General features: G+C 40.7%; 1 protein-coding gene across 1 annotated transcript; it reads right to left on the bottom strand.

The window, feature by feature from the left end:
• Positions 1-9657: 9657 nt before the first annotated feature.
• LOC132823750 (chymotrypsinogen 2-like) lies at positions 9658-18991 on the bottom strand. Its single transcript, XM_060837760.1, has 7 exons — positions 18940-18991; positions 18723-18826; positions 16863-16942; positions 16499-16580; positions 13193-13373; positions 9907-10040; positions 9658-9819 (listed from the first exon to the last, which is right to left on the bottom strand). The coding sequence occupies exons 1-7, from the start codon at positions 18989-18991 to the stop codon at positions 9658-9660; spliced, it is 795 nt and encodes a 264-aa protein (XP_060693743.1).
• Between the last annotated feature and the right edge of the window lie 5590 nt (positions 18992-24581).

Genomic DNA, 24581 nt, shown 5'->3' on the forward strand with positions numbered 1-24581 from the left:
GGTTCTAGTTAGTATTTGAAGGCTACGGTTATGACTTTATATAGTTGACAGATAAAAGTCTGAGTTTTTACCAAATTACATGCAGTTGAATTTCTTCCAAAGTAAACTAATTAATTGCAAGGTTTATAAATAGATAACCAAAAATATCTCTAAATTACAAAAACCTTGGGTACTTTCAGCTGTTCAATGAATAAAATATTGATGATTGATTTAAAGTCAAAGGTACAACTGAGATATAATAGATACCCAAACAGATGTACAATCACAGAACCTTGAAAAAGTTTCCATTATACTGGCCAAGAAAGAAATTCAAATAATAGATTTTTTTTACAGGAATATTTTGAAAGTAATTGATTAATAACCTCACATATTTCAAAATATTCGGTAACATTTCAAGTTGTTACGCAAAGTAATAATGATTCCCACAAACTCGTTAATTTACTGTATGCAGAAAGAAAGACAAAAGAACATCCAAAAGGGAATTGATTATGAAAAATGCATTAAGAAAGAGAATGACCTAGATTGTTGATAGAAATATCTTCAGTCTTTTGAAAAATGTTTGTAGTAAATGAATTATTAGCCTTATCACTTTTGTTATTTCGGCAAAACTAGTTGCACCCACCAAGATCCCACAAACAATGTTAATGCTAACCATTTTGTTGTTATGAAAGGCAAAATGTTTGTCTTTAAATGGTGCAGTTTAATCTCTTCCCTTCATCTAAATTTCCAAAATAAAAATGTCTGTAGGCTTAAATCCCCAAGTTTATAAATCATAGGTCAGTGTTACACAGATCCATACTGGTAAAGGATAATAACAATTATAACAATAAAATGGTAAGAATGATACATGACTTTTATGCTTTTAAATCTCCGTGATTGTATTGCCCAAGCCCTTTTTGTCTACGCAGCTCTGCAACCGCTCATAAATGTAGATGATGCTGACTTCCTGCCTTTAATGTGGATGAATGGCTCCTCTCACTTTTCAGTTGTTAACTCACAGCCTGGTCAGGATCAGCAAGTGAGCAATCTGTGGGTATCAGCTTCATTGTTATTGCAGGAATGGTTTTGAATGAGATCTTCTAGAAATTCAGCAGAAGATTAATCTGATCTTCAGTGATCTGAGCAATGGGGAATTGGAGCAAACTATTCAATTTGTACTGTAAATAATAGTCATCTATTAATGACGGTATAGCAGTAGATGTGGTGTACATGGATTTTAGCAAGGTATTTGATAAGGTTCCCCATGGTAGGATCATTCAGAAAGTAAGGAGGCAGGGCATGCATGGATATTTGGCTGTCTGGATATAGAATTGGCTGGGCTGTAGAAGACAGAGAGTGGTAGTAGATGGAAAGTATTCAGCCTGTACCTCGGTGACCAGTGGTGTTCTGCAGGGACCTTTGCTCTTTGTGATTTTTATAAATGACTTGGACGAGGAAGTGGGAAGGTAGCTGAGTAAGCTTGCCAAAAACACAAATGTGATGGAGAGGTGGATAGTGTGGACGTCTGTTGTAGGTTGCAATGGGAAATTGACAGATGCAGAGCTGAGCTGATAAGTGGCAGAAGGAGTTCAATCTGGAAAAGTGTGAAGTGAAAGGTATTCTTGATGAAGGGCTTTTACCCGAAACGTCGCTTTTGCTGCTCCTCGGATGCTGCCTGAACTGCTGTGCTTTTCCAGCACCACTCTAATCTAAACTGTGAAATGATTCAGTTTGGAAAGTTGAATTTGAATGCAGGATACAGGGCTAAAGGCAGGATGCTTGGTAGTGTGGAGAAATAGAGGGATATTATTGGGGTGCATGTCCATAGATTCTTCAAAGTTGCCATCCAAGTTGATAGGGTTGTTAAAAAGGCATATGGTGAGTTGGCTTTCATTAACATGGGAATTGAGTTTAAGAGCTGGGGGGCGGTGGGTGTTATGTTGTAGCTCTATAAAACCCTGGTTAGACCACACTTGAAATTTGTGTTCAGTTCTGGTTGCCTCATTATAGGAAGGATGTGTAAGATTTAGAGAAGTTGCAGAGGAGATTTACCAGGATGCTGCCTAGACTGGGGGGGGGGGGGGGCATGTCTTATGAAGAAAGGTTGAGGGAGCTAAGGCATTTCTTAGTGGAGCAAAGGAGAATGAGAGGCGACTTGGTGGAGGTGTACAGAATAAGAAGAGGCACAGATAAAGTGAATAGTCAGAGACTTTTTCCCAGGGCAGAAATGGCTATCACAAGGTGGCACAATTTTAAGGTGATTGGAGGAAGGTTTGCAGGAGAGGTCAGAGGTTGGCTCTACACATAGTGAGGTGGGTGTTTGGAATGCACTGCCAGTAGTGGTAATAAAGTAAAGTACATTAGGGACATTTAAGCAACTCTTGGATAGGCACATAGATGATATTGATTTGTCTGATATTGGAGAGGGAAGTGGGGGTGGGGTGGGGGGATGGTGCGGGGGTCAGCACAACATTGAGGGCCGGTGGGGAGGCCTGTCCTGTGCTGTACTGTTCTATGTTCTATATTCTATCTCTTTTACTTTTGCACATCATGTTCTTTCTCACTACAACTCGGAGACGGTTCAGATTTTTGTCATTGCAGGTTCCTGTGGCTTTTGCCTGGTTACTTGAGCTGTTGTTCTATTGGCTCCACAGTAGTTTATAATTTTGTAGAGAAGTTTCATCAAGTATACATTGTATTGTGTTAACATTTCTGGTCAAGCCCCTATTAGTTGATGAACCACCTACGTGAACGCTGCAGTCTCTGTGCTTAAGGTACTCCCACTATAAGATAATAACAACAATATAGTTCCAATCAGGATAGTTTGCATCTTAGAGTATGTGGTGTTGCTATGTGCCTGCAAGTCCTGTTTGTCTAGATAGTGAAGTTTCATATTTAGAAAGTGCTGGCTAAATGCTTACTGAGGGGTTAGACATAAGGTACACTCAACAACCATGTTATTCTGATGGTGCAGTGAATGAGTGTTTACTGTGGTGATAAAACCGATTGATTTGTCCTGGGTGACGTTCAGCTTCCCCTGAGTGTTGTTGGAGCTGCTTTCATCAAGACAAGTAGAAAGTTTTCATTATGTTTCAGACCTGTGCCTTATAGATTATGGCTAGCTACTGGGATGTTAAGAGGTCATTCATTCACCATAAAATACCAAGGCTCTAAACTGTTTATGTGGCTAGGTCCAGTAAAGATTTTAATCAATGGTAATATCAAGATATTGATGATAGGTGATTCATCGTTATTTCTGATTAACTTGTTTGCATTGTTACCACAAAATCTACTTTACCCTGAAATGATTTTACCAATCTGAAACAAGTTGGCAAAGCTTGTTAAAGGGATGCAGTTTTCCCTTGCTGCGAGGCTTCATGCAACACGGGTAATGTAGCAATATGACAATCCATGTGGGTGAGGCAAGAGATTCCCCATGGGAGACTGGTTAGTAAGATTTAGATCTCACAGGGAGAACTAGCCATTTGGATACAGAACTGGCTCAAAAGTAGAAGACAGAGGGTGGTGGTGGAGAGTTGTTTTTCAGACTGGAGGCCTGTGACCAGTGGAATGCCATAAGGATTGGTGCTAGGTCCTCTACTTTTTGTCATTTATATAAATGGTTTGGATGTGAGCATAAGTGATGTAGTTAGTAAGTTTGCAGATGACACCAAATTTGGAGGTGTAGTGGACAGTGAAGACGGTTACCTCAGATTACAACAGAATCTTGATCAGATGGGCCAATGGGCCAAGAAGTGGCAGATGGAGTTTAATTCAGATAAATGTGAGGTGCTGCATTTTGGGAAAGCAAATCTTAGCAGGACTTATACACTTAATGGTAAGGTCCTAGAGAGTGTTGCTGAACAAAGAGACCTTGGAGTACAGGTTCATAACTTCTTGAAAGTGAAGTTGCAGGTAGCTAGGATAGTGAAGAAGGCATTTGGTATGCTTTCGTTTGTTGGTCAGGAGTATTGAGTTGGGAGTTGGGAGGTCATGTTGCAGCTGTACAGGACATTGGTTGGGCCACTGTTGGAATGTTGCGTGCAATTCTGGTCTCCTTCCTATCGGAAAGATGTTGTGAAACTTGAAAGGGTTCAGAAAAGATTTACAAGGATTTCGCCAGGTGGAGGATTTGAGCTGTTGGGAGAGGCTGAACAGGCTGGGGCTGTTTTACCTGGAGCGTCGGAATCTGGGGAGCCTACCTCATAGAGGTTTACAGAAGTATGAGGGACATGAATAGGATAAATAGACAAAGTCTTTTCCCTGGGGTAGGGGAGTCCAGAATTAGAGGGCATAGGTTTAGGGTGAGAGGGGAAAGATATAAAAGAGACCCATGGGGAAACTTTTTCACACAGAGGGTGGTATGTGTATGGAATGAGCTGCCAGAGGAAGTGGTGGAGGCTGGTACAATTACAACATTTAAAAGACATTTGGATGGGTATATGAATAGGAAGGGTTTGAAGGGATCGGGGCCAGGTGCTGGCAGGTGGGACTAGATTGTGTTGGGATATTTGGTCGGCATGGACAGGTTGAAGGGCTTTTGCCCGAAATGTCGATTTTCCTGCTCCTTGGATGCTGCCTGACCTGCTGTGCTTTTCCAGCACCACTCTGATCTAAACAAAGGTTGGATTGAATGGTCTGTTTCCATGCTGTGCATCTCTATGACTCTATGACAAGTGGATGGTGAGACTGACTATCAGAGACTCAATCTGATCACAATCTGTGTATTGGAGACTCATATCTACAGACAGACCAAGACGAATAAGAGAAACATTGGTCTTATGGGTGGAGGGAAACATATTGGAAACACAGTTCAATAGCACCAGTCTGCACAGTTTGAAGCTGCACAGGATATTGGTTAAACCCAATTGGAATAGTGTATGCAATTCTGGTCTCCCTGTTATAGAAAGGATGTTACTTGAATTATGGGAGGAAACCAGAGCACCCGGAGGAAACCCATGCAGACACAGGGAGAACGTGCAAACTCCACATAGACAGTCGCCCAAGGTTGGAATCAAACCCAGGTTCCTGGTACTGTGGTGCTGAAAGAGTTCAGAAAATATTTACAAGGATGTTGCCAGTGTTGGAGGGGTGGAGGGAGAGGCTGAATAAGCTGGGGCTGTTTTCCCTGGAGCATCAGAGGCTCAGGGGTGACTTCATAGAGGTTTATGAAAGCATGAGGGGCATGGTTAGGATAAACAGACAAGGCCTTTGCACTGGGTTGAAGGAATCCACAGCTAGAGGGCATAAGTTTAAGGTGAGAAGGGAAATATTTAAAGGGACCTAAGGGGTAACTTTTTCACGCAGAGCATGGTGCATGTATGGAATGAGATGCCCGAGGAAGTGGTGGATGCTGGTATAATTACAACATTTAAAAGGCATCTGGATGGGTATATGCATAGGAAGGGTTTAAAGGGATATGGGCCAAATGATGGCAAAAGGGACTAGATTAGGTTAGGATATCTGATCAGCATGGACAAGTTGGACCAAAGGATCTGTTTCTGTGCTATATATCTCCATGACAAAATGAATCTAATTCCTTTTGCTTCCCAAGGTTTCTGTTCTTCAAATCCCTTTCTCCAGGTGCTTTCATTTCTTTACTAGAGGCACAAGGTTCTGTCAATCAGCACGGTGGCTCAGTGGTTGCCTCACAGCACCAGGAACCTGGGTTTGATTCCAACCTTGGGCGATGGTCTGTGTGGAGTTTGCACGTTCTCCCTGTGTGTGCGTGGGTTTCCTCTGGGTGCTCCGGTTTCCTCCCATAATCCAAAGATCTGCAGGTTAGGTGAATTGGCCATGCTAAATTACCCATAGTGTTAGATGCATTAGTCAGGGATAAATGTAGGGGAATGTGTCTGGGTGGGTTACTCTTTGGATGCTCGGTGTGGACTTGTTGGGTCGAAGGGCCTGGTTCCATACTGTAGGGAATCTAATCTAATCTAATCCAATCTAATCTAATCTAATCATGTGTTCAGACCTTGGAGGCCTGCCCAGCCAGAAAGAAACTTAGCAGAACACCAGCATTTGATGCACTAATTACAGTCTTACAGGCAACCAATGGGAGAAATGCTACATTTCGTGCAAATATCTTATTTCACAATATAAAAGATAAAAAAAGGAGCAAATAAAGCCATTGAGCTGAGGGCACAGATAGCCACAATGGCACCATGATATTATTGCTATAAGAGAAACTTGATTTAAAGAATCATAAAGATGACAGATCCATGACCCTGAAAATAAAGCTGTCGAGCAGAATGAGGAAGGGCACATGTTGACAAATTTCTGAGTGCAAACTCAATAGGGCAGTAATAGTATGTGACTTCGATGATGCAGATATCAACTGATGTGTGAAACTGTGTGAAAGGCACAGAGGGTACAAATTCTTGAACTGCATTCAAGAACATTTCTGGTCCTGTAACCCCTCCTTAGAACTGATGGTAGCTCGGAAAAGGTATTTTTTTTGTTGTGTAGAAGATAGGGTGATGGGGAGTGGTTAAGGGGTAAAAGATAAGTGGGTATAGAGCTTACAGAGAGAGAAGAACAGTTGGACAGACAAAGAAGTGGATAACGATCTGGGTAGGAGGGTGAATAGAGACTCTTAGTGGCTAACAATGGCTTTTATGCAATAGCAAACCAAGGTGGGGGCTAGGATATAGGAGAGTGTTTCTGTTTCTGGGGATAGAACTGGTCACTACTATCTACGATAAACCCATTGACTCCCACAGTCACCTGAACTATGCATCTTTGCAGCCTGCTTCCTGTAAAGACTATATTCCATTCTCCCTCTGTCTCCATCACATATGTTCCAATTATGCCAACTTCGACAAGGGAGCCTGCGAAATGTTCACCTTGTTCCTGAACCAAAAATTCCCCAGCACCATTGTTGAAAGGGCCCTCATCACGGTCCAATGAGATGCCACCACCAAACTCATATTCCCCTCCCCATCTTGTCTGCCTTCCAAGGGACCATTCCCTCTGGGACACCCTGGTCCATTCCTCCTTCACCCCCAACACCGCCCCCCCCCCCACCCTCCCCACACACAGCCCCACAGCACCTTCTCCTGCAATCACCTTAGGTGTAATACCTGCCCATTAACCTCCTCCCTTCTCCCTCCTCCGTAACCAAGGACCCAAACATACCTTCCAGGTGAAGCAGCATGGCACACAGTTGAGTCTACTGCATTTGCTGCTCACAATATGGTCTCCTTGACATTGGGGAAATGAAGTGTAGACTGGGTGAGCGCTTTACAGAACATTTACATTCTGTCTGCAAAAATGACACTAAGCGTCCAGTTGCCTACCATCCTATTCCCTGGCCAACATCTCTATCTCAGGCTTGCTGCAGTGTGCCAGTGAAGCTCAGTGTAAGCTGGAAGAACAACACCTCACTTTCCACTTGGAGACTGCAGCCTTCTGGACTCAATGTCGAGTTCAATAACTTTAGGGCTTGCACTCTCCTATATCCTAGCCCCCACCCCCAATATCAGACCTAGTGATCACATAGTCTGCGATTACACACAACCCATTGTTAGCTTCTAACAGTCTCCATTAACAGCTATTCACCTCCTGGGTACTCCTTGTCTGTCTAACAGTTCTTCTCATTCTTTGGGCTCTAGCCCCACCAACCGTTTACTCCTTAACCCCTCCCTACACCTTATCTTCTGCATAAAAACTGACATTTTCCCAGCTACCATCAGTTCTGAGGAAGGGTCACTAGACTGGAAATGTTAACTCTGATTTCTCTTCACAGATGCTACCAGACTCTGCTGAGTTTTTCCAGCAATTTCTGTTTTTGTTGGCATAATTGGGAACTTTGCACATGACATAAAAATTGGCCATGTAGCTTATAGTGAAATAACATCCGTTGATTGCAGGATGAAATCAATGGGTTGGTTGAGTAGGCTGAAAAGTGGCAATGAAATAAAATCCAGAGAGGTCTGAGGTTATATCTTGGGGATGGCACCCAGAACAAGGTAATACACAATAAATGGAGGCTATTTAGAGGGATGTAGGAAGTGGGAGACCTTGGAGTGTTTGAATACAACAGTAAAAATGTAATGCTGGAACAATGTAAAACACTGGTTAGGCCATTGAACTGTGTACAATGGGCATACTATAGGAAAAAGATACCGAGGCTTTGGAAAGGTGCAAAGAAGGTTTACCAGGATGCTGCCTGGACTGGAGGGCTTGCCTTATACAGAAAGGCTGAATAAGCTCAGACTTTTCTCTCTGGAGAGAAGGAGGAAGAGAGGAGACCTGATTGAAGTATACAAGGTAATGAGAGGAATAGGAGAAAGTGAGGTCTGCAGATGCTGGAGAGGAGAAAGTGAGGTTTGCAGATGCTGGAGGAGAAAGTGAGGTCTGCAGATGCTGGAGTGAAGGGCTTATGCCCGAAATGTCAAATTTCCTGTTCCTTGGATGCTGCCTGACCTGCTGCACTTTTCCAGCAACACATTTTCGGCAAATGAGAGAAATAGAGAGAGTCAATAGCCAGAGACTTTTCCCCAGGGCAGAATTGACTGGTACGAGGGGTCGTGGTTTTAAGATATTCGGAGAAAGGTATAGAGGAGACGTCAGAAGTATGTTCTTTACGCAGAGAGGTGTGAATGCATGGAATGAATGCATGGAATGAATGCTGGGTGGAAGCAGAGTCATTAGGGACATTTAAGCAACTGCTGGACATGCGCATGGATAGCAGTGAGTTGAGGGGTGCGTAGGTTAAGTTATTATATTTTACATTAGGATTAAACCTCAGCACAACATCGTGGGCCTAAAGGGCTGTTCTGTGCTGTACTTTTCTATGTTCTATGACAGAATTGCTCTTGAGAGAGTTCAGAAGAGATTTGCAAGAATGTTGTCAGGTCTTGAAAACTGCAGCAGTGAAGAAAGATTGGATACACTAGGGTTATTTTTCCTTCTAACAGAGGGTCTAAGGAGTGACTTAATTGAGGTGTACAAAATGATAAGACACAGAGGACAGGGATGACTTGTTTCTCCTAGTGGAAAAGTCATAGATTTAAAAGAGATTTCTGGAAAGCTTAGAGGTGACATGAAGAAAATCTTTTCCACCCAGAGGGTGAGAGTCGGGTATTTGCTTTGGAAACTTTCAACTCATTTAAAAAGAGCCTGAATCCATACCTGAAGTGCTGGACCCTGCAAGATTACAGTCGAGGTGCTGGAGAGTAGGATTAGAATGAGTGGCTAGTTTATTCAATCAATACAGAAAGGATAGGCTGAATGGACTCTTCCTGTACTGCATCTTTTCCACAGTTCTGCATTAGACAACAAACTTCATTGACTTAGCACCTCACAAACCCATGATCACTATCACCGAGAAATACTATGCAGCATGGGTGCAGCAGCAGCTACAAGTTCCTCTCCAAGTTACACACAATTCTGACTTGGAACTGCATTGCAGTATCATTGCTAAAGTAAAATCCCAGTACTCCTACCCTAACAAATTGTGAAAGCACCTTCACACACCAACTGCAATGCTTCATCACTAAAAGGACAACTGCAATAGGTTAAAGGCCTCCTTATCAGCAGCACCAATAGGCAAAACTTAATAATTTAGACATTCCCCACACACTTCAGAATCATTAAGAAATAGACAAGGTCAGTTTGCGTTTTGAATGAATCCATTTATTTTATCTTTCGCCACATGTTTCTGTTACACAATCAGTTAGTGGCAATAGTCTCAGCAATCCATCCTCTGAGTTCAGTTACACGGGCGTAGACCCCAGGTGTGGAGGTGGAGCAGGAGCCACTGCCCCAAGAAACAATACCAACCAGATTCCAGCCATTATCCTTCTGACAGACAAGAGGCCCACCAGAGTCACCCTGTAAATGAGATGAAGTTACCGCTTTTAGTTTTAGTTTTGTTTTATAATTGAAGCAAGTTTAAAATACCTTGGAGTAGGTTCATACCATGCAAGACGATGCACCTGAGGCACCAGCACAAATCATGATGTCTGTGATCAGGTTACCCCAGTACTGCTCACACTGAGCATTGGTAAGGAGAGGGAGCATTGCTTGCTGTAGTGTATCTGGGCGCTCAGGAGCTGCAAGTAAATAAGGTGATATATGATTCAATCGTTCATTATAATTTGCCTATGCTTTAATCCTTTAATGGTTACAATGGTTGTAAGAAGTACAAAGCACAGAAAATGGTGGAGAAACTCAGCAGGTTTGGCAGCATCTGTGGAGAGAGGAGCAGCGTCAACATTTCGAGTTAGCATGGCTTCTCCAGAACTGATAAAAGTTGGGGTGATAAGCATATTTGTTTTCAGATGATTGAGGCTGAACAGAATGATTTGCAATTTGTTTCTGGGTTCTCCTAGCAACAGGGTTTGCTTATCTCCATATTTGGCTTCCTGAGTATAACTTACTCATTATAACAAATCACGTTGCGGCTGAACAGGACATTGGTTAGGCCACTTTTGGAATATTGCAGGCAATTCTGCTCTCCTTCCTATCAGAAAGATGTTGTGAAACTTGAAAAGGTTCAGAAAAGATTTATAGCGATATTGCCAGGGTTGGAAGATTTGAGCTATAGGGAGAGGTTGAAAAGGCTAGGACTGTTTTCCCTGGAGTGTTGGAGGCTGAGAGGTTTATAAAATTATGACGGGCATGGATAGGATAAATAGACAAAGTCTTTTCCCTGGGGTGGGGGAGTCCAGAACTAGAGGGCATAACTTTAGGGTGAGAAGGGAAAGATATAAAGGAGACCTAAGGGGTAGGGAGTGCTATATGTATGGAATGAGCTGCCAGAGGAAGTGATGGAAGCTAGTACAACTGCAATATTTAAAATGCATCTGGATGTGTATAGGAATAGGAAGGGTTTGGAGGGATATGGGCCAGGTCCTGGCAATTGGGACTAGATTAGATTGGGATATCTGGTTGGCATGGATGAGTTGGACTGAAGGGTCTGTTTCCATGCTGTACATCTCTATGACTCTATTAGACCAATTTGAATAACAACTTCCTGTGATACCACAATATTATTGTAATTCTAGAGGGAGATAATGATATGGTAGTAGTGACCCCGAACTAATAATATATTGGCCCAGACTAGTGCACTGAGAATATGAGGCGAAAATGAGGACTGCAGATGCTGGAGATCAGAGTCAAGATTAGAGTGGTGCTGGAAAAGCACAGCAGGCCAGGCAGCATCCGAGGATCAGGAAAATCGATGATTCAGGCAAAAGCCCTTCAGGAATTCCTGAAGAAGGACTTTTGCTTGAAATGTCGATCTTCCTGCCACTTGGAATATGAGTTTAATTCCCACCACAGTAGCTAGTGGAATTAAATTTCACTAATTTTGACTATGAAGCTACCATTGATTGTTATAAAAATCTATTTAGTTAATTAACCTTCTTCTGGAAACTCTTTTGTTTTACATTACAGTACAGTACAGGCTCTTTGGCCCTTAATGTTGGGCCAACCTGTGAAACCAATCTGAAGCCCATCTAACCTACACTATTCCATGTTTGTCCATATGTCTATCCAATGACCCTTTAAAAGACCCTAAAGTTGGCGAGTCTACTACTGTTGTAGGCAGGGCATTCCATGCCTCTACTACTCTCTGTGTAAAGACACTACCTCTGACATCTGTCCTATACCTTTCACCCCTCAATTTAAAGCTATGTCCCCTTGTGCTAGCCATCATCATCCAAGGAAAAAGGCTCTCACTGTCCACCCTATCTAATCCTCTGATTATCTTGTATGTCTCAATTAAGTCACCTCTCAACTTCCTTCTCGCTAATGAAAACAGCCTCGAGTCCCTCAGCCTTTCCTCATAAGATCTTCCTTCCATATCAGGAAATATCCTAGTAAATCTGCTCCTCACCCTTTCCAAAGATTCCACATCCTATAATGCCGTGACCAGAACTGTATGCAATACTCCAAGTGTGGCGGCACCAGAGTTGTATTCAGCTGCAGCATGACCTCATGTTTCCAAAACTCAATCCCTCTACTAATAAAAGCATATGCCTTCTTAACAACATTATCAACCTGGGTAGCAACTTTCAGGGATCAATATACATGGACAACAAGGTCTTTCTGCTCATCTACCAAGAATCTTACCATTAGCTCAGTACTCTTTATTCCTGTTGCTCCTTCCAGAGTGAATCACCTCACACTTTTCCACATTAAACTCCATTTGCCACCTCTCAGCCCACCTCTGCAGCTTATCTATGTCCCTCTGATAACCTGCAACATCCTTTGGCACTATCCACAACTCTACCGACCTTAGTGTTACCTGCAAATTTATTAACCCATCCTTCCATGCCCTCATCCAGGTCATTTATAAAAATGACAAAGAGCACTGGCCCCAAAACAGATCCTTGCACTACACCACTAGTAACTAAACTCCAGGATGAATATTTCCCATTAACCACCATCCTTTGTCTTCTTTCAGCCAGCCAATTTCTGATATAAACTGCTTAATCACCCTCAATCCCACGCCTCCATATTTTGTGCAATAGCCTATCGTGGGGAACCTTATCAAATGCCTCACTGAAATCCTTATACACCACATCAATCACTTTACCCTCATCCACCTGTTTGGTCACCTTCTCAAGATCTGTTATCCTTGCCTTCAGAAATGGGCTTGACTCTAACTGTCCTCTGACGTGGCTTGGTAAGCCATTCATTTGAATGCCAATTAGGGGAGGACAACCAAAACTGGCCTTGCCAGTGACACCCACATCCCATGAGAATGAGAAAAAAACAGGACAGGATAGGAGAAACCTGAACAACCTCTCCAACAACCAGCTGGAAGTAAGCCCTCACCTGTCAATATCTTGTTTATTTCTGCAAATTATGTTTGGAAAATTCAATATGAGCAGTTCAATATTGTAATCATTAGCTTTCTGGTTAATAAATCACACTAGTGAGTTAGAAGGTCCAAGGTTCAAATCCTACTCCAGCAAGTGGAGGCCACTTGTGTCTGGTGAGTGTGGGCTGTCCATTCACATGAGTCTGAATTGTGAGAGCCCATGAATCTTTCCATTGTTTAGGAATGACCATCCTATCAGCTGCTCCAGCAATGATTCCAGACAAATCTGTCAGACTGTCAGACAGCCTATCAATCACTGTCTTATTTAAGCCATTTGAAAGGAATCAGAGTGAAGGTACAAAGCCGATAACGATAACAGAGGAAGACTCAACTGTATTGTGTGAGATTACTTGCTAAACTTTGGATGTGACGTACGGTATGCCTGGGTCCTTCCCCATCCAGTTGTGACACACTTCATGCCAGCTGGGAAGTTATCTGCTGCAGCGGCGAGACAGACTGGGGATACCTGTCGATTGAACTGAGCAGGGGATGCAAGCTTCACCACGGCAACGTCATAGTTAATGGTAAAAGAGTTCCACTTGGGATGAGTAACGACCTGCGAGGGAAGGAGCAGGATTAGTTGCTGGCCTCATTACTCTTGTATGACTGTACAGGTATGCAATTAATTCAGCTGCAGATTTCAGAGGAGAAGTTGTTTCCCTAACAAAAGCTCATGTACACATTCCTATGGAAGATGCAATGCTCATTGATAATGCTAGTTAAAATACAAACACTGACAAAAGCGAGTGGGCAGCAAGTTAACAGAAAGGAACCATTGGGTCTGAATCCTATCAGATGGAATGGATTGGTTGGAGCAACAGTTCGAGCCAATGAGGAATTTACAAGAGCTAGAGGGTGTGGTGGATGGCAGTTATAGGAAGGGAGAAGAGCCGCAGATACAGTTACGTAGATGGATTACCTTCAGGAAAGGTAAGAGAGGTAGGAAGGTAGTGCATGAGTTTTCTGTAACTATCCACATTTCAAACAAGTATGCTGTTTTGGGAAATGTAGGGGGTGATGGATTCTCAGGGAAATGTAGCACAGACAACCAAATGTCTGGTACTGAGACTGGCTCTAATGTAATGAGATGTATGTCGGGTTCCAAGCAATCGATTGTGTTCGGGGGCTCTCTAGTCAGGGGTACAGACATTTCTGCAACCAGCAGCGAAAACTCAGAATGGTGTGTGCCTTCCTGTGTCAGGATCAAGGATGTCTCAGAGAGGGTGCAGAATGTTCTTAAAAGGGAGAGAGACCAGCAGGAAGCTATTGTACATTGGAACCAACGACATAGGAAGGGAACAGAATGAGATTCTGAAGGGAGAATATAGAAAGTTAGGCAGAAATTTAAAAAGTAGGTCCTCAAGAGTAGTAATATCTGGATTACTCCCACTGCTATGAGCTAGTGAGAGTAGGAATAGGAGGATAGAGGATGAGGCTGGGGAGCTGGTGTATGGGAGAAGGATTCATATTTTTGGATCATTGCAATCTCTTCAGGGGTAGAAGTGACCTGAACAAGAAGGATGGATTGCACCTGAATTGGAAGGGGTCTAATACAGTGGCAGGAAGATTTGCTAGAGCTTCTTGGGAGGATTTAAACAACAAGGTGGTTGGGTGGGGAGGGGTGACACTCAGGGAGATAGTGAGGAAAGAAATCAATCTGAGACTGGTACAGTTGAGAAAAGAAATGAATCAACAGTCAGGGCAGGCAGGGACAAAACAGAGAACAAGGTAGGACTGATAAATTAACCTGCATTTATTTCAATGCCAGAGGCCTAACAGGGAAGGCAGATGAACTCAGGGCCTGGTTAGGAACATGGGACTGGGATATCATAGCAATTACAGAAACATGGTTCAGGAATGGACAGGACTGGCAGCTTAATGTTCCAGGATACAAATGCTACAAGAAGGAAAGAAAGGGAGGCAAGAGAGGAGGGGGAGTGGTGTTTTTGATAAAATTATTTAAGTGGAACGGAGAAATAAGAAAGGAATGATCACCTTATTTGGATTGTATTATAGACTCCCTAATAGTCAGCAGGAAATTGAGAAACAAATTTGTAAGAATATTTTAATTATCTGTAAGAATAATAGGGTGGTTATGGTAGGGGGTTTTTAACTTTCCAAACATAGAGTGGGACTGCCATTGCATTAAGGGTTTAGATGGAGAGGAATTTGTTAAGTGTGTACAAGAACATTTTCTGGTTCAGATGTAGTTGTCCTGACCAGAGAAAGTGCAAAACTTGACCTACTCTTGGGAAATAAGGCAGTGTAGGTGACTGAAGTGTCAGTGGGGGAGCACTTTGGGGCCAGCGACCATAATTCTCTTAGTTTTAAAGTAGTGATGGAAAAGGATAGACTGGATGAAAAGTTGAAGTTCAAAATTGGAGAAAGGCCAATTTTGATGGTATTAGGCAAAAACCGACATCAGACTCACTGGTCTGTAGTTTCCTGACTTGTTCTTACCATCTTTCTTAAATAGTGGTACCATGTTAGCCAACCTCCAGTCTTCCGGCACCTCATCTGTTACTATCGATGAGACAAATATCTCAGCAAGGAGCCCAGCAATCACTTCCCTAACTTCTCACAGAGTTCTAGGATACAGCTGATCAGGTCCTGGGGATTTATCCACTTTTATGCATTTCAAGACATCCAGTTATTTCTCCTCTGTAATATGGACATTTTTCAAGATGTCACCATCTATTTCCCTACATTCTATATCTTCCATGTCCTCTTCCACAGTAAACACTGATGCAAAATACTCGTTTAATATCTCCCCCATCTCCTGCAGCTCCACACAACGGCCACCTTGCTGATCTTTGAGGTGCCCTATTCTCTCCCTAGTTACCCTTTTATCCTTAATAAATTTGTAAAAGCCCTTTGGATTCTCCTCAACCCTATTTGCCGTAGCCATCTCATGTCCCATTTTTGCCCTCCTGATTTCCCTCTCTATGACTATATGACTCTAAATAGATGTGCAAAATTAAAAGTAATAGACTGATCCTCCTGATGTCTCACATAATCTGAAATATATCTTAAATTTCATATTACGTAAAAATAAATTTATTTCTTAATAGAATATTCAGGTCATTAATATAATTCATTATATTCTTGGTAAATTATATCTACTGAAACCAATTTTAACTACTTAGAGTTTCAACTTCTTTGACCTGTCAATTCTCTTTCAGGCATGTATGTATGTATGCTAGAGTTTGTCTTCTCAATCACAATAATGACAATAAGTTTGTTAACAGTTCATCAGATCATCAATACTGCTGGTCACAGACTTAGAGTCCTGGAATATTGGAGAGGTTGATTGAAACAAGTGTCCAAAGTTTAGGGGCATGTGGAATTATTACAATAATTATAACAATAAATATAACAATTAAGTGTCTGCTATTGTTTCTTTCTTACATCAGTGAGCAGTAAAGAGTAACTTTTGCTTCCAATGAGTTTCAATGTGGATAATGATGCAATTGTCAGAATTATGACATTTAATGGCCAAATATGTGAGGAACATCAACACTGGAATGGATCACTTCTACTCTGGAGACCCCTCCAAGTGTGGTTATCCTCTGAGGCAGCAATACCCAACCCCCAAAATTGATTTGGATTTTAACAGTGATTTCAGTCAAATGTGAGCTGATTTAAATACAATCCTTGGCTTACAGAAGGATTCATACGTACCTTAGCAATGGACATGGATTTTTGGCTCATTTCTGTTGTTAAGCTTTTGTCATGGGCACCAACAATAACAAAATCTGCTGTACTGTTCCAGACAAAAGAGAAGGTTACAGTGAGTACATTCACTGCAAAATGTCAGCAACTCTCGGCTTCATAGCATCAGCATTTCAAATTGAAAACTACTTTCTTGTCCTGGTCACTTGCCAGTAATCCTTTGACTTCCCTAACTCTCTTGTGGAAAGGACCTTGGTATTGTTCAGATCAAAGTTTCCCCTGATCCACAGTTTACGATTTGCAATCGGCTTTTCTGATCAAAAATGTTAACACTTCCAACTCTTTTTTTTTGACAGCTCTCAGTGTGACTTACCTTACACCACAATGTGCAGCAGTGACAACCCAGTTTTCATTGATCAAAGAGCCACCACAGAAATGCCAGCCAGAGTCGGTCTGTAATGTGAAGAAATAAGACATATAGTAACACCATGCTATCATCTACCTTCTCATTCTAAATTTCAATTCAAAGGCTTATTTAAAAATCAAAATTGTCTCATCCAGAAGGCCAAATTGAGGCAAGCTTTATAATCAATCATTCCAACCAACAGACAAAATAGAGGAAGGACCCGAAACATTAACTCTGATTTCTCTCCACAGGTACTGCCAGACCTGCTGAGCTTTTCCAGCAATTTCTGTTTTGGTATAGAGAACAGAGTAATGTGTTGATCTTCAGATTACAGTACATGATCAAGATTCAAAGTCTCGCAATCTTCGGAGATTGCGCATCGTGTCGATGAGATGTGGCACATGAGAATTCTTAAATCTCATCTTTTTATGTTTTAATTCAGTTAATTGTTTTGGGTTCTGTAGCTACTGTGAGATTTGTTTGTAAGTAACAAGTAACCAAATTTGGAGATGAGCAGCAATCTCATGAAAGTAAAGCAGAGTTGATTGCCTTTTAAATGTATTCAAACCTCAGTGGAGTAAGGCATTTGAGGAACTACATTAATTAGGGAAAAGAATGACTTTGCAAATCCTTTTCTGGACACTCTCAATAACTTTTCATTGCTCTGTTTGTGATTCCACTTGATTACATATCTGTTCCATATTCCAATACAGGATGAATGAAAAGTTATAACATCATCAGGTGAGATAAAATGGCATTTCAGCCTCTCAAGGGTGTATAGAAGACTGTTAATTTACTTAACAATAAGGACTGGGCCCAGTTTTACTAGAAAGTGCATGATGAAGGTCTATATTGCAAACTGTTTCTCTGTAAGAAGGGACTTGGTTCTAATTGACTAAATAAGGATGCTAGCAAGTACGTCAACAGCTCAGCAATGGGAAATTTGAACATGTCTGACAGAAAAGGAATATATTGCAGGGGAAAGCTCCAAGGATATACAGAGAAAGAAAAAGCATCTTTGAAACTTTACAAGGAAATCATTTAACATTAGGATGGACTAAAGAAAATTAAAAGGAATACAGAAAAGGTGATGGGGAGTTAATCCAAAAAAACTAACAGGAAAGGTGAAAAACAGTATGAAATAATATAAAAAGAAATGATAATGGCTTTTAGAGACATATGAACTTTTTTTTGTATTTAAAAGTAGGCTAGGACCCCTCATGAATGAAGGACAGAGATAAACTGTGAAGATAAAGGTGTGGCAGGAAATTAGTTGAACACTTGATTATCTATTTATATGATGGCAGAAATGTGACTACAGAGTAGTATATTTACCAACTTTAAGGGCATTTAAATGGTCATTGGATAGATATGGATGAAAAAGGAATAGTGTAGGCTAGATGGGCTTCAGATTGGTTCCACAGATCAGTGCAACATTGAGGGCCGAAGGCCTGCACTGTGCTTTAATGTTCTATATTCTATGCAGAGGAATGGTCTTTTACTTGAACAATGGAAATGAAAAATCCTGTAATTATTTTATAAAATCAATTGAACAATTGAATGTGCAGCAGCCCCTTTTATCTGGATGAACCAGAATGTCATGTGGCCCTTCATCTATATCTCTCTCATGTGAAAAAAAAGGTGAGTGGTCCTTTAATATTACTCCTTCCAATTCCTAGTCTACTTTCTTTATTCTTTGACAAACTTCACTCAAAGTATAGAGGACATGTTGAATACATGCAAGTTAAAATGGTGATAATTGCTTGAATTTCAATAGAACAATAATAAATCATTTCTGTTATGTATCTTTTAACAGCTTTAACTCGCCTGTAAGGACACCTGCCAAGGCCAAGATCCTGGAACAGCTTCTTCACCATTGACAATTCGAGCGTAGCCTGTGACAACAGGGGAGATGGCAGGAGTGCCACAGCCTAAAGTCCAGGTAGAAAGAAGCAGTTATTACAATTTGCATTATCGACAGTATCCAAACCAATACCTTTAATGCCAATGACCATTTCGAGAAATTGGTTTAAAACAGGATTACCATAACTGGCTCCTATGAAAGCAAAGCAGGAGAGAAACCAGAAGAATGCCATGGTGTGTCTTACTGGGAGATTTAAGAAAACAATGTGACTTTTATATCCCAATGAACCTTAGGCAGCATATAGTAGGAATGTCAAAACGAATAACAAATAGTATCTAAAAAGATTAAAAAGCACCATTAAATTAATTAATGAGTGCACATGCTTCTGATTTCTTTCCAGGTAAACAAATGCATTAGGAAAATTACAAGGTGAATGAACATTTGAAAAGATATGTTGCCAAACATCTAGAATATTTGTATTTTCGCAGATAAAGACTACCATTGATTTTGTACATGCAGCTCTCTGAGCTCCTGTGTAAAATTGCCAAGTATTTATTAGAGGAGGTGGGTTATCACTGATTGGGGTGGGTTTTGTCAAGGCTGTGGGAGCCTAGTCAATGGACTGGAGAGTTGGACTGTTGGTCAGTGGTTTGGAGCACCCACTCCTGCGTGTTTATGCCCATTTAGTTGTCGGTTAACAGTTATCAGTGTTTCCATTCCTTTAAAAGACAGGATCCCCCCATCTCCACCTCAGAGGGGCAGCAGCACTTTTGTCGCTGTATTTCCAATGGGTTCAGTAGTGACTGATAGGATGACACCTCCTGGATGGGCACAGTGCACCTATCACCCTCAGAACAAGGTGAACTGGAGCTAGTGCCATTGAGCCAGTCAAACAGAGTTAGGCTTTAGAGACCGATAATGAGAGGATTTCTCTCTTCCTAGTCCACATGGAGAAGGCCAGGATTCACCAGGTAGTTTCCCAACAGGAACAGGACCCACCCACTGCTGGTAAAATATCAGCAGCAACAGGAACCAGCCTTACTCTGGCGATGTAAGTAGTGCAATTAGTCTCTCATCAAGAAGGCCCACCTCAATCTTGATTGCCGCAGCAATGGGAAGGTGTTGGGCAAACCTTATCTTGCCATTTATAACCACCCTCTACTATTAGCTCAGCCCCAACGTGCTGGTAAAATCCATTTCTAACAATGCATTGCTAGTCTGTGAACATCTGCAAAGCATTTCACAGGTCAATGGCTATTCCTTGGACAATAGTTAAACAACAAGAAGTAGAGAATAGTCATAAATAAATCATTTTCAGTTTTGCATAAGTGCCACTGGGATCAATGTCTGTACAAGTTTCACAAGCTACAATTATTTACAATTTATGTAAATAACTCAAATGAAGGACAAAGGATATGGTTATTAAATTTGCTGATCGCACAAAGATAGATAGGAACCTGAATTATGAAGAGGCCATAAAGTGTCTGCAAAGGGCTCCAGTTAGGTTAAGTAAGTGAGCAAAAATTTGGTTGTTGGAATGTAATGTAAGAAAATGTAACTGTCCACTTTGTCAAAAAAGAATAGGAAGGGGGACATATTTCTTAAACAGTGAGATTGCAGAGCATTGTGGTCCAAAGGGACTAGGCATCCTATTGAATGAATCACAAAATGTTCATATGAAAGTGCAACAAGTGATTAGAAGGGCAAATGGAATCTTGTCATTTATTAAAAGGGAGATTGAATATTAAAGTAGGGATGTTTTGCTACAGTTATGCAGGGCATTGGTGAGATATCTGCATTTCTGTAAACGGGTTTTGTCTTTTTTTAAGAAACTATATAAATATATTAGAAAAAAATTCTCTCAACTGATACAGAATCATAGAATTATAGAATCACTACAGTATAGAAACAGGCCCTTCAGCCCAACAAGTCCACACCGACACTCTAAAGAGTAACTCACCTCGACCCATTCACGTACCCTATTACTCTACATTTACCCCGACTAATGCACCTAACCTACACATCCCTGATGGGCAATTTAGCACGGCCAATTCACCTAACCTGCATATCTTTGGATTGTGGGAGGAAAGCGCTGGATGAGAACATAATGATTGGACAGACAGAGCTTGTTTCCACTGGAGCTTTGAAGGAAAAGGTGATCTTGCTGAGACCTACAAGATCCTAGGGGACCTGTCAGAGTAGGCACGAAGGAATGTTACCCTTATGGGAGACAATAGAACTAAGGAGTTTAACACAGTTTAAAAATAAGCAGTCTTCCATGTGAGATGGAGATGAGGAATTTTATTTCTCTCAGAGGATTGTGTGTTTCTGGAACTCTTTCCCAAATTCAGTGCATACCAAGTCAGTCCTGAACTATCTAATGTGACATCTTCTGGATGAGATGCCAAACTGATGATCCACCTGTTCCCTCAGTTGTAGCTTTAAGTTCCCACAATACTACTAATTGAAGAGAAGCGGTATTTGTCCAGTACCATGTGCACCTTCAACTAAAACTAAAAAAGTGATAGAGTCATTTATTTCATTGTTGATTGCAGGATTTAGTTGTGTACAAATAACTGTCACATTTCCTACATTATAACAGTGCAACATTTCAGAAGTACTCCATTGGTTGTAAAGTGCTTTCAGGCATCCTGAGGTTGTGAAAGGTACTGCACAAGTCATTCTCTTTATAAGTTTTAATTATTGTAGCAGGTCCTGTCGCATCCTAATGTACCACACTCTGTGTACTCTAGGAAATGGTTGGTTGTGTCAAGCAGGCCAATGGACAACACATGGCTTTGGAAGAGACAGCTCGGAATAAGAGTTCCAGTCAATTTAAGTTAATTTTCATTGATTCCAGTTCTCTCCAGGATGAGTGAGGACCTCAGGCAAGAAGATACCAAGGGTTGACAATATGGAGAATAACACTTTGTATATTTGACATTCTCTCCTGAGTAGTTATTGGATCCAGCCAGAATTTTTAAACAGAAACCAAGAGATATAGACTTTCTTCTTGCGGAGAGTATATTGACAAAAGCAGTCAAGCAGCTCTCTCACACATTCTTGTTCCCCCTTTTTTGTATCTGATGTCACCTCTTTCCATTCTAACTTTAGTTAACTTGTTAGTATTAACAGAGTCTGCAGTTTCAATCATCTTTCATTAACTAATCATCATATTGGTGATATTATTCTACAGAACAAGAAATGCTCCAATTGTCATAGAAACTATCTTTGTATGTGCCAACAAATCATTCATATTTGATTGCAACCCACATCACAATTCAAGAGAGTCCATCTTGTGGTTCAATCTCACTTGGTCCAGAGTTTAGAATCTGAACTAAAGCCCAGTTGGAGACCTCTATGAAAATAAAACAGTAAAGTATGTATATTACCTCAAAATTGTCTTAATCTGAATAATTTCATCTGCATTTCTGTCATGCACATTAAAGACCATGAGATGTTTGGTCTTTCTTCCCCAAATCCAAATGGCTTATATAAGAGGAACTGTACATTGCTGTGAATGATATCACAGTCAGATGGTTTGGTAATACAATAATATTCATATCACACCATAATGTGACACATAAATACATGTCTACTAGAGCCAATCAGAGACTAAACTTCTGTGGTGACTAACTCACCTCCTGACTTCTAAAAGTCTGTCCACCAAGTGCAAAGCACAAATCAGGACTGTAATAGAATACTCCCCTCTCCTCTCAGCTCACAGGCAGTTCGACCTTAATTGAAGAATTGTGTCAAAGATTAAAGACAAAGATATTGTGCAGCAATAAAATTCCTCAGATTGGAAAGGGGAACTATTATCAGTCCGTTTGTAAATATTAAATTGATAGTTGTGGAAACATGCAGACAGATTTTGTTCTCCTTATGGTATCTTATCTAAACAGGAGACAGTTTATGAACTTATAGAATTGCTATTAAAGAGTTAAATAGGAACAGTGTAAATTAGAGTGTTTGGCACAATAAGAATGTAAGTTAATGTGTTGGTTACAAAGTGTATGATTTACTGGAATGAAATAAATTCTTATTATAATAAATGATTACAAGTATATCTTTAAGCCAAGTTTTATGCTCAAGGGTTATCCAATCAAACAATAAAAAAAGACATATGATTGAAGTTATGAGGAGTGATGGCAAGTGTTGGTAATCCAATTTCTTTCAAGAGCCAGTAAATTAAATTAGAACCACTTTAAGTAAATACTTCAATGAACTGAAATGTTATTACTGTCTATGTTTCATTTGAATTGTTTTGATCTTTGCTGTACTTTTTGCTGCAAAATTAGCTTTTCTGGAGTAATAATTCAAAACATCTGTACTTGCATCAATGAACACAAAGCAGATCCAATAAAATAGTTGAAACAACTCAATTTATCATCCTGCTTGATTGCACTGGCAGCTCATGCAAGGTTTTTAAATGTATGATTGTGTAAATGATTTTTTGCAGACAGTTGAGTTGACCTAATCTTCATAACATCAAACAACAGCATTTTAAAATTACACCTTAAATATAAACTCCACCACACTGTCTTTATCTTTTTTGATAGGTGTTCTTTAGGAATAGAACAATTTGAGTAAAGAACATAAAAAGCATAAGGAATAAAAGCATTCTTTGAAACTTCCTTTTAAAGACATACCTGAATGGCATATCTCTCGTAAGTATGGGTCTTTATGTTTATTGAGAAATTTGAATGGCATTTAAAACTCCTATGATGTTGCATCTCAATTTTGTTAACTAGTATTTACAACAGAAATGTGAGGAAATTGGTTAAAATACAAAATGCAATGCAGTTGATGGCAGATTTTTTCAGGAGGGGCACAATCTCTCCCACCTTTGCTCACGATAAACTATATTTTACAGCTGGGTCATATCATGTTTGAATCTAACATCGTCACCTGCATCCTTTCCAGAAAGAGAGTCACTGGATGGAAGCAACAGTTGACTTTTAAAAACCCTTCCTCAAGGTTTTACAATTTCTCTGACTGACATCCACTCATCCAGCACATCATTTTGATCTGACAGTAGTTTGGTTGTGGTCCTAAAATTCAATAGCCATTGAAGAACTTCTTTCCTGCCATTTCTTCAGTTAGAGACTGCTGGAGCCAGCAGGGAAGTGACTGTTATTACCATATCCAGGGGCTAAGACCAGCCTTACCCTGAAATCACAGCAAACGTCCTGGAGAATTCTAAACTTCCAATTTTCTGTATCTAGTCAAGAGTGCCAGCTTTTATATAATGGAAATGTCAGAATAAGGCTTCACGATGTCTTGAAAAATGAAACAAATTAAGAAATCAGTTAGATGAGGTATAAAGTGGATAGAATCTTGCTCTTTTTCAGACGGAAAAAAAATAAATTAATCATTGATTCATTAATGTAGTAGATATTCTGCACACCTGGCTGGTTCTCAAAGAGCTGCAGAAAGAAATTGTTTATCTACAACTTTGTAGACACATTGATAAGTGTGACCTTGTCTCCCGTAAATGATAAAGCATTTCTCTTGCACATTTTAATTAAGTAGAGCTGGGTACCATATGTTCTTTCTTACACACTTTGGAATAGCTTAGTTTGGGAGGACTTACTTTCATTGTTAAATCCCCCACTTTCAACATCCTGGGGCTTACCATTGACCAGAAGCTGAACTGGACCAGTCATATAAATACAATGGCTACAATAGCAGATCAGAGGCTAGAATTCTGGAGTGAGTAATTCACTTTCCAGCTCCTCAAAGCCTGTCTACAAAACTCCATGAGAGAGTGAGGACTGCAGATGCTGGAGATCAGAGATCAAAAGTCTGGTGCTGGAAAA

Source organism: Hemiscyllium ocellatum, chromosome 17 (genome assembly GCF_020745735.1).
Source record: "Hemiscyllium ocellatum isolate sHemOce1 chromosome 17, sHemOce1.pat.X.cur, whole genome shotgun sequence".
Classification (NCBI taxonomy): domain Eukaryota; kingdom Metazoa; phylum Chordata; class Chondrichthyes; order Orectolobiformes; family Hemiscylliidae; genus Hemiscyllium; species Hemiscyllium ocellatum.